At 46.9% G+C, this 10196-nt stretch overlaps 1 protein-coding gene across 4 annotated transcripts in view; it reads left to right on the top strand.

The window, feature by feature from the left end:
* Positions 1–15: 15 nt before the first annotated feature.
* WDR59 (WD repeat domain 59) overlaps positions 16–10196 on the top strand; it is a 48117-nt gene continuing 37936 nt past the window's right edge. For 2 of the 4 annotated variants that reach the window (XM_005490761.4, XM_005490760.4), the window contains exons 1-4: positions 16–437; positions 4604–4653; positions 6194–6329; positions 9442–9527. In XM_005490761.4, the coding sequence (XP_005490818.1) occupies positions 384–437; positions 4604–4653; positions 6194–6329; positions 9442–9527 (326 nt within the window). In that variant the 5' untranslated portion in view covers positions 16–383. The other 2 variants (XM_074550971.1, XM_074550972.1) reach the window with 2 other exon arrangements.

Raw genomic sequence — 10196 nt, 5'->3', positions numbered from 1 at the left:
CCCCTGCACCGCCGCCGCCCGGCGCTGCGCTCGCCGCCGCCGCGGGACGCGGAGCCGCCGCCGCACCGACGAGCGGGCGCTGCCCCGCGGAACACAACCCGCGACCCACACCACGCACACATCTTGCTCTGTAGCGGGGCTGCGACCACCCTCGGGCCTCTGCGGCCAGAGCCGCTCCGGACAGGCCGGGCCCTCACAGGGACCCCCCCGTCGGGCCGTGGGACCCCCACCAGCCGGGTGGTGCACGGGACTCGCTGCCCCGGTGCACCGGGCCGGGGGCGGGTGGGGGGGGTGGGGAACGGCGGGACTACATCTCCCAGCAGTCCCCGCACGGTGCCCCATAGTGCGCAGGCGCAGCGCAGGCTCCGCCGAGGCGGCCCAAGATGGCGGCGCGCTGGAGCAGCGAGAATGTGGTGGTGGAGTTCCGAGACGCCCAGGTCGGGGGGCCCGGGGGCTGCCGCATCACCGCGCCGCGGGGGCAGCCCCCGGCCGGCCCGTGACGAGCGGAGCGGGGGGAGGTCCCGGCCCGGGAGGGCTCGGCGGCCCCGCGGGGCCTTTCGGCGGTGATGGCCGGGGCTGAGGCGGTCTGGAGTCGTTTGCGCGGAGATAACGCCTTAATTCACGGGGCGCTTAATTTCTAATCTTAATTAGGTCTTGTGTTTTTTTTTAAATACATTTTCAGGCCTAACATACGATATCGCCACTTCTCACACGTCTTTCCTCATTTCCTTTTGCTGCAGGTGCTCAGGGCCGGCGTGGATGGGGCCCTGGGCAGTCTGGTGTAGTGAAAGATGCCTGCGCATGGCGGGGGGCTGGAGTGAGAGGGGCTTTAAGGTCTCTTCCAACCCAAACCATTCCTTGGCTCTGTCACTTTTCACGGAGACTGTTACAGCTACTGTCTCACTGCCAAATAAATTGCTGGATGTTGTTTGATTAAAATAAAAAGGGGCTTATATTTTTTTTTTGTGAATAGCGAAAAGGTTAGCTTTTGTTTTTGAAGTTGATGATGATAGCAGAGCTGGGCTCAGAGTTTGTTTGCTCACCTGGTGTTGTAGAAGTTGTTGTTACATCCTTGGAAGTGTTCATGGCTAGGCTGGACAGGGCTTTGAGCAACCTAGTGAAGATGTCCCTGCCCGTGACAGGGATTTGGAACAAAATGATCTTCAGGTTCCTTTCAGCCCAAGCCATTCTAAGATTCTATGCTTCTGTTCTAAGAAATGTGGGGGTTTAAGGTGTTGGCAATAGCTTAACAAAGCTAGATACAGTGGTTCAACTATGAGATACTTCAGCAAGAAACCCAGAAAAATTAAAAAAGTTCTGGAAGCTCTCTTGTCTCATTTGTCCTCTTGTGCTGGAGCAGTAAGGACTCTGCCTTCACCATTGCAAACAGAAGCACTGAATCCTGTGTGCTGCCTCCAGCTCACCCCCTGTAAGCTCACAAAGCTTTTCACTTTTGTACCGCAAAAGCTCTGTATTTGTTTTCCTCCCAGAAATGTTAAAGCAGCCTCATCTGCTACTGAGGATTTGCCCTCAGGAAGCCAGGAATGAGATCTGAGGGTGCATCTTCCTCCATCACAGATTGATGTTGCATCTGGCTCGGGAGAGAGGAGGCCTCATGACTTCATTGCTTACTCATAATGTCTGGGGTGTGGGAGCAGGAGGGACAGGTGTTGCCACCCCAAGCTGCAGCAGCTGGTTTCAGTGTCACTCCTGCTCTGGCACAAACCTTGGCAGGGTGAACACGGGGGTTTCAGTCACTTGGCTTTGCTCTGGTGTGATCTTCCTGGAGCTGTTCTGACCTGCCTGCTGTCTGTCCCACATGAAACCAGAGAGCTGCTCTGGCTGGGGCTGCCAGACTGCTGCTTCAGGCTAAACTCATTTATATATTTGTATCTGAGCTTTTTTTTAGGAGTCTGCAGGAACGTTTTTGCAGGTGGGAAACCTGAGCTTGAGAAATTGGAGCACCTTGGCTGAAATCATCCAGCACCAGTCTTGAGCTCTGCATGTAGACCATGCTATCTCCAAAATCCCTACCCTAAAAACAACCTAGATGGAAACAAGAATGAAAAGAGTGGGCAGCTGTGACATTTACAGCCAGTACACCTCTGCAAGCCCTGCAGTTGTCTTTGTTCACCATGCTAGAGTGTGTCACGAGAAAGCTGCAGCACCCATCCTGTACCTCATCAGAAAATCACTGTGTGTTTTGGGGCCTGTGTTACCTACAGGTGCCATTTTTCTGTACAAGCTGACAGAGGTGGCAGTCTGTGTACTCTTCTGATTTAAACAGGAGCCACAGGCTCTGGTTGGGCTGTTGGCACTATAAAAAGGAGAGCAAAACTCACCCAGTGCTGAAATGGAACCATTTGTATCAACTCAGTGTGTGGATGGGAGGTTAGGTAGGCAGGGAACTGGAATTGCTTGTTAAGGGTTTGCAGCTCTTGAAAAACAGCATAGCCATGGCAAATTGGGTTGGTGTTTTGCCTCTCAGGTGGAGGGAATGAAGGTAATTGGGAAACTAATGAAAGTTCAGGCATAAAAAGGAGCTTTCCTTGGCTTGCCTAGCAGAAATCAATGCAATGCCAAAGTAGATGCTTCAAGGCTGAGAAGATGCTGCCTGGGCTGTGGGTTCAGAGCAAATTCTCAAATGTGCAGTGCTCCTGCTGTGCTTTCTCATGTTGTTGTTGTTCATGAACAGCAGTTCTAGCTATCCACAGTGTTGTTTTGGGATAAAAACTGCTTTCAGGTTGGTTTGTTCAGTTTCAAATCCCCCTTCTGGAAGGTTGTGCTGTGAAGACTGACACGTCACTGTTAAATGACAACAGTTTGTTTTTTATTTTCCTTTCCCTAGATAAGGCTCTTGTATGATAGGGAGCTGTTTGTTGCTGTAAAACAACTTAAATTTGTGACCCATCAGAGTAGCAGCCTGGCATGTGAAACTTTTTACATCATTCTAATTATTCATTTCGTTCTATGATGCTTGGTGCCTGGAAAAAACCAGTTTACCAGTGTTCATTACTGAAAACAATTTGTAAGGACTTAAGGAGATCCTAGTGCCAAAAAATAGGCAAATAGGAAAAATAAACTTGTATATGAAATTGCAATCATTTGAAATTGACATTGTTTTTTTCTGTCTTGGGGAAAGATGGCTCCAACTGTATGAAATATGACTCCTGACTAGCTCTTCATCACATGAGAAAGCTCTGATTACTGTAGGGGCTTTAGTGATCCTCATTTTAATTTCTCAGAAGAAAAATGTGACCATCTGGGAAAAGATCTATCTCCTGTTGATTTTTGTTTGTTTGTTTGTTGCTTTTTTATATAGATTCAGTAACCTACTTTTTTGCAGGTTTTGTTCTGTGTTTTGCAAGGTGCTGTGGAGTCTAGAAAGCTGGAATGGTTTTCTTATTATTTAGAGATCTTAAATCTAGCTGTTTATTTACAGCATGAGGGAAACCTTGTCAGAAGATTGGATTTGCTGCCTAGGAATAAGTGAAGAAGGGGAGTTGTTCCTGGAACAGTAAAAGTGGTGAAAGGGGTTTGGTTTACCATGAGCTCCTGCTGAAACTCTGCAGGCAGCTGTAGCTGTTTGCCCTGTGGTCTCTAGAGAAGAATGGGTCTGTAATGGTGCTTTTCCCTCACTTGGGGTTTTTGCAAGGAGGGGATGGGCCCTGGCTGAAACAGCTCAGAATTTGTGATGGATATTCTACTGTCAGATCTCTCTGAAATGGAGTGGGATTTCTGTGTTGTCTGTCAGGTTTTAGTGATGCTTGTAAGTAGTAACTGTGGGACATCCTGAAGTCTTGTTACATCCATGCTGGGAGCTCTTAAAGTCCTGAACAGCAGCAGGAGATACATCCTGAGCCCTCAGAGAGGCAGCTTTGAAGATGACAGCAGTTAGTGTGAAGAATGTGGGGCATATTCTGATTTTTGTGCTGTGAATGCTCAAAATTCTATTGAAGTCGTATCTTTGTTTATGGGTGGAACTGTTCAGCTTTCCAAGTAAAATTTTCCTTTATTCTCTTGGCATTTAAACAAGATGATCAGCCAGTTCATTCTGCACAGAAAGAGGGGGAGACAATATGCAAACAGTCCTTCTTTTTTTATTTTTTTTTCTAATGGCCTTTAAGTTATCTCATAGCCTTCTTTACAAGCAATGCCAAGTAAATTCTGCTGCCTCTTGGCCATCTCTCATTTTTGAACACACAAATGGTTGCACATCTATCTCTCAGTACATATATAATTAAATGTAGCCCTGCAATGAAAGAGAGAGACTCAGAAAGTTCCTGAGCAGGAGCAGAGGCTGATTAATACAGATTATTAGAGATTGCTGATTGAAAGGCTGCAGCTGTGATTGCCAGAGCAGGAGGAAGGGAGCAAGGTCTTAATGCTCATAATGTTGTCTGCCAGGTTTTGTTTTCACTTTATGCTAACGAAGATGTTCCTGTGTGCTGTCCTGCATCCCAAATCTACCACTACACGCTTGCCCCTCTGTGCTGCTTTAAGGGGTTGTTACTTTCCTGAACTCCTCCCTGAAGCTCTATGTTTGACTGAGCAGCTGACCTGACAGGTATTATTTAATTTTGTTCTGTGTTGTCTTTAACAGGCGACGGCGATGTCAGTGGATTGCCTGGGACAGCGCGCGGTTCTCTCGGGGTGAGTGTGACAGTCCCTGTTGGAAGTGTGACAATCATTTCCACAAGCCAGACCAGCCACCTTCAAGCTGACCTCAGCTGGGGGGTTGATGGATTGTTTCAGAAAGGTGCAGCTGAATTCTGTTCAAGGCTTAATGAAACTGATTCTGGGTCATGTTCCCGATGGGATACAGATTGGAGAGACAGCAACAAGAGCACAGTAAAATACTGGTGTGGCTTTCCTGATAAATTCCTTTCCAAATCCCCAGATGGGAGATGGAGCATCATGAAGTACTGTTTGGATTGTCTTGAAATACAGATTAGATCATTTCCTAACAAAATTTGCCTCAGATATTCCCATGTGGCTCTCTGACCTGCTTCTCTCTGCTTCTCTGCTGGTTCATTGTGGGATGATACAAACACAGTACGTGCCACAGACTTCCAAGTTGCCCAAGTTTCCTGGAGAGCTTGGTCTTATGTGTCCTCCTCCGGGGCAAGTCTTCAACCTTTCCAGCTCCTGGTTTTCAGTACTAACAGCTATTCCTCTCCCCCTGTCAGTGACACAATTGCCACACCAATTAGGATGTTCATTTCAGAATCATGTGAGTATAGCTGATCTTTGGTCAGCCTTCAAGGAACCAAGTCCTTTGGTACAGCTCGAAGCAGTGCTTGCTTCCATGTAAACCCTTAGTCTGGCAGTGCTGTACAGGAGGAATGACCAGTGCTCAGAGCAGCTGTGTGCTCACTTTGCAGCTGAGAGATGATGCTCATGTGGGTAATTATGTAGGGTTCATTATGTTTTGTTGCTGGCCCTCCATAGGGTTCAGCTGGCTCACAGTTATTTCTGGGCAGTTTCTCTTGCTTGTAAGATGAATCACACAGGATGATACCTTGCTTTGTGGGGAATTGGCCACATCCAGCAGGATGTATGAGCTCAGGTTTGCTATCATGCAGAATTATTTCTGCTGCTTATAAAGTTAGCTCAGGTATGTAATGGAACCAAATCTGTGCAGGACTGTGTCCACCCACGTTAAAAAGCTGCTGCAGCTGAGCATGAGCTCTGTGCAGGTGTTTTTGTACTGTTGGTGGAACCAAGCCCTCAGACTGGTGTGGAAAGAAGCACCCACGTAGAATCATCTTTGTCAAGGCTCATTAACTCTTGCTCAGAGCAACCTATCCAGGCTGAGGCTGTTGCATTGCACTCCTGGGACTGTGCCACTTAGGCTATGCTGCAGCAGCGTTAGGCCTGCAAAGCCTGTTTGAATGTGTTTGCACCATTTTCCAGCACTTCTTTGTATCCAAGTTATCTGGGCTTTTCTGTGGTACAAGCTGTCTATTACATTTACAGATCCTGTTTACTTTCAGTGTGTTTTTTTAAAGTCAGTTTTGAAGTATGTAGTCAAATGTCGCATTTTCAGCAATAGTGTTTTGACTTGTCTCATGAAATGCTTCTCTTCTTTTGGTTCTTGTGCCTCTGAACACAAGGCTGTGAGCTCCATGTGAGCTTGGGGTTTTGAGATCAGCCCTGTGAGGTGCAGCCCCTTTGTGTCTGTGTCTTGCAGCCGCCGTTTCCTCTACATTGTCAACCTGGATGCTCCCAACGAGGGTCACCGGAAAATCTCCCGGCAGAGCAAGTGGGACATTGGCGCCGTGCAGTGGAACCCCCACGACAGCTACGCCTACTACTTTGCAGCTTCTGTAAGTTCACTCGTTTAAAAGCTGGAACTCATCTTCTCCCCTGGTCTTTCTTTCATGGGTGAGCCTCTGCAGAGCTGGAGGGCTGTGTGGAGCTGGCACAGACATGCTTCTGCAAGTCACATTGCAAGATCAAGGCCTCATTCTGATTTACTGCCAGAGAGGTGTTCAGCTGAATGGCTCTCAGTTATTGGGCAGTCAGGGTTGCATCTGGCTTTGCTTGCTTTGCCAAACAAAACACTTTGCCAAATAAATCAGGCATCCAAATGGTTCTTTTCCGGAGGGAAATTATCTTTTTTTCTGATTTCCAGTCTGAGATTTGTGCACTTCTTGAATTTCTTGCTCTGTGCTGTTTTGTTTTCAGCTCCCTGCCTTGCTGCTCGGCTGTGGTGCACCAGGCAGTCTGTAAATAGCACAGGTCAATACTGGCTTGTAGCTTGGGGTTTGCAGCTGGGCATGGACTGTGTCAGTGAGGAGTTCATGAGGCAGTGGGCTGGGCTGAAGAAGCAGTAATGGCTGTGTGAGACTGAGTGCAGTTTTCAGCTCTGCTGTGCTTGGTCTGTCGTGCTCTGCAGCTTGTTCACCCAGGGCCCTGAGCTCTGCTGAAATCTCAGCCATCACCCACTGCACCGTGGCCATTGGCCCCAGCCAGGTGCAGACTGTTTCCAGGGTAAGCTGCCTTTTCTGCAGTGTTGTCTGCTTTTACAGCCTGAGAGTCCTGGACTAGCTAGGGATGGAGAAATCTCTCTGTCTATTCTTTTGAGAAAACACCTAGTTGAAGGTGATTTGTTAGAATTTTTGTTCCTGGATTTGCTATATTTTTAATTAAAGGCAGTTTTAAAAGTGGACTGGTGCTGTCAGCTGGGAGCCTCTGGCTGTTTGCTCTCTGACATTCCCCAGCCTCTTTCCAGCTCTGGCACATGACTGATATCTTAAAAGTGCCTTCAGCAGGAGTCTTCTTCTGAGCAGAGAGTTAGTAAAAGAGTTAGTTCAGTGCCACTTCTGGGTGCAGCCTGTGGAAACCCAAACCTAGTAAGGAAATGCACTGGGCAGGTCACAAGTGGAGCAGGAAAGCTTCTTTTCAAACACACTCTGAAGACAATGTGCAGCTCATGCTGACCTGAGCAGGACCCTGCTGCAAAGGAGAGCTGTGCCCACCTGAGCACCCCTGCCTCTTGCTGCTCTGAGTGGGTACAGGAACCCATCTTGTTCCAGACTGAACCCAGGTGTAGCTGGCATCAAACCTTGCTGCTTCTGCTTATAAAAAAAGATGCTGTGATGCTCTGGGGATTTGAACATAGTTGCTGAGACACACTGGTTGAGAAATCCCCAAGATGAGATCATCAGCTTTTTCAGTTTAGGTCAAAAATACCACCTTTCAAGCCATTTCACTGTGGTAAACAGCCCAAGGGTCTTATCCTTCTGCATCCCTGTGGATGGAAAAGGGATGTAAAAGGCTGCCATCCTGTGTGCCAGCAGCATCATCTGGTTTGCAGTCCTGTTAATAAAAAGTGGTACAGGCAGAGGGGAATCTGTCCTTGTGTTTAGCTTCTTTCCAGAAGAGCTGGAGCAAGTTCTTCTGCTGTGCTTGGCTGTGTATGCCCTCTGGCTCAAGCATGTTTTTGGGGACTCCTAAGCTGTTGTTTCAGAAATGGTTTTGTTTTCAATCCTAGATCCTTGTTTTTTCCTTTTGTGTGGCCACAGATTCTTGAACAAGGGAGTGATTAAATTGTTGGAAGTGAATACTGATACTTAAGAAAATCAGTTTTTTAGAAAATGCTCTTGTTGGGAGGAGCAGTCTCTCTGGTGATCATTATCTTGTGTCTTGTCTCTGGAGTCCTGGGTAAATCCCATTGGGTAATTTCACTCTACCCCTTAAATACTTCTGTCAATGAGAAACATGCAGAGTTTTTTCTTGCCCTAAGCTCTTGTGCAGCCCTGCTGTGAACAGTTAGAGAAATGTCATATATTATTGCTGAGCTGCAATGAGACCTTTCATTTCAAAGAAAGCTGTAATGTTTTATCTATCTGCAAGTTGAAATTCACATGGAGCAGCTTTGGGGCAGGAAGAAAATCCACCACCACAAAAAAAAACTGCCACAAAAATTGTAAATAACAGTTGGACTCAGTGATTTTAGAGGTCTTTTCCAACCTCAATAACTGTGTGTTTCTTTGAAGTCTCTTATCTTTTCCCTCATCTACCTAAAAGTCTGAAAACAGGGGGCTAATGAAAATAACATTTTAAGGTCATACTCTTTCAGATTTTGCAAAATCTGCATGAATTTCCAGTCATGATCCACTGGGCTTGGCACTCTGTATACACCCATAAGGGCAATTCCAGCCCCAGAAAGATTAGACTTGGCTTGGCCTGAAGTGAACCTTGATTGAGACAGAACATGAATTTATAGCACAATAACTAGTTTCAAGTAACTTTGCATGTGGCTGCATTTGGGCAAGGATTCATTCCTGGAATGAGTGAAGGAACCCTGAGTATTGTTGTCATTGATACCTCTGATTTGCTGTTGTTTTTTACAGCTAGTGATAAACACTTAAAGCTTTTCTCCTGGGCTGGCAGGGATTGGGGGAGTACCCTTGAGGAGGTGTCCTTGAAGCCATTAGACTTCAAACTGTATTGTTTGTGTTTGGCAATGGCCCTGATTATCCCAGAAGGAAGCTGAAGGGAACTGAGGACGACCAGTGGTAATCCATCATCCCCCTCACCAAAACCTCCACTTGTGAATGTAACAGACTGGCAGGGTATTCCTGCAGAGAGAATTTGTCTGCCTGTTGCCTGCAGTTACAGCATGTTGTTAGGAAATAAAGACTCTGAGAACATAATTTCATGGAAAGATTTTGCAATGTGGGATTTTTTTTCTCCCTTTCTAGTTTATCTCAAATTTTAAGTGGGTGTAATTAAAGTGTAAGCTTTTGAAAGTCCTTGCAGCCTGTATTTCATCTTTGCTCTCCTGCTTTGGGCAAGGACTTTGCTAATTCACAGCATGACTCATTGTTAACTGAGGTTCTTCAAAGTGAAGGGAACCTGGTCCTAACAGCCAGATCCATGTCCTACCTTGTTGGCCTGAGACTGTCTCTCCTTTCTTCCCTCTAATTGCAGAGCAATCAGCGTGTTGACCTGTATAAGTGGAAGGAAGGCAATGGGGAAGTTTGCACATCTCTGCAAGGGCACACACGTGTGATCAGGTGAAGAACAAAAAGTGCTGTGGGTTGCTGAGTAGAAAATAATGCATTGTTTCATAGAAGCTGAATGTTTTGGTCCTTGCTCCACTCAGGCTCTGCTCTGAGCCTGGTTTTACTCACTTCTCTGGACTGGAGTGCCTTTCCATTTGGTGATGATGTCATGTGTGAAGTGGCTCACCCTCTCATGGCTCCCCCAATTTATCAACTTAGCCCTTGATGGCTCGAATGTCATTGCCTTAGGCTGCTGTCCTTGTAAAGAGCAGCAGCCATCATCTGGGAAGCAGCATGTTTATTAAATTGAATCCCAGCTGTGTTTCTGTGTGATAGCAGCTTAATTAAGGCAGGTAATCCCAAAGACCAAGTTCAGAGAATGTTACAGTGGTGCAGGGGAGATTTTTGCCTCTTGTTTTAAGGTCACATTTCAATGCTGGGTTGGAAATGCAGTTGAGGGACTGCTTTTACTCAAGCTCCTGACTGTGGGAAATATTTGCAGCCCTTGAAATAACAGTTGTTGGGGCTGACTGGAGGCTGTTTGTGTCCCAGGTGCACTTGGTGTTCCAACAGGGAGGCATCCCAGAGTGAGGGTTGATGCCAAGGATCTGTGGTTACTGAGATCTCTTTGAGACAGTGTCCCTTTGTCTGGAGGGGAAAGAGCACACACACAGTAGCTGT

The sequence above is a fragment of the Zonotrichia albicollis genome, chromosome 13 (genome assembly GCF_047830755.1).
Source record: "Zonotrichia albicollis isolate bZonAlb1 chromosome 13, bZonAlb1.hap1, whole genome shotgun sequence".
NCBI lineage: Eukaryota > Metazoa > Chordata > Aves > Passeriformes > Passerellidae > Zonotrichia > Zonotrichia albicollis.
The sequence above is the reverse complement of the archived record's forward strand: the minus strand, read 5'-3'. Positions and strand labels throughout refer to the sequence as shown.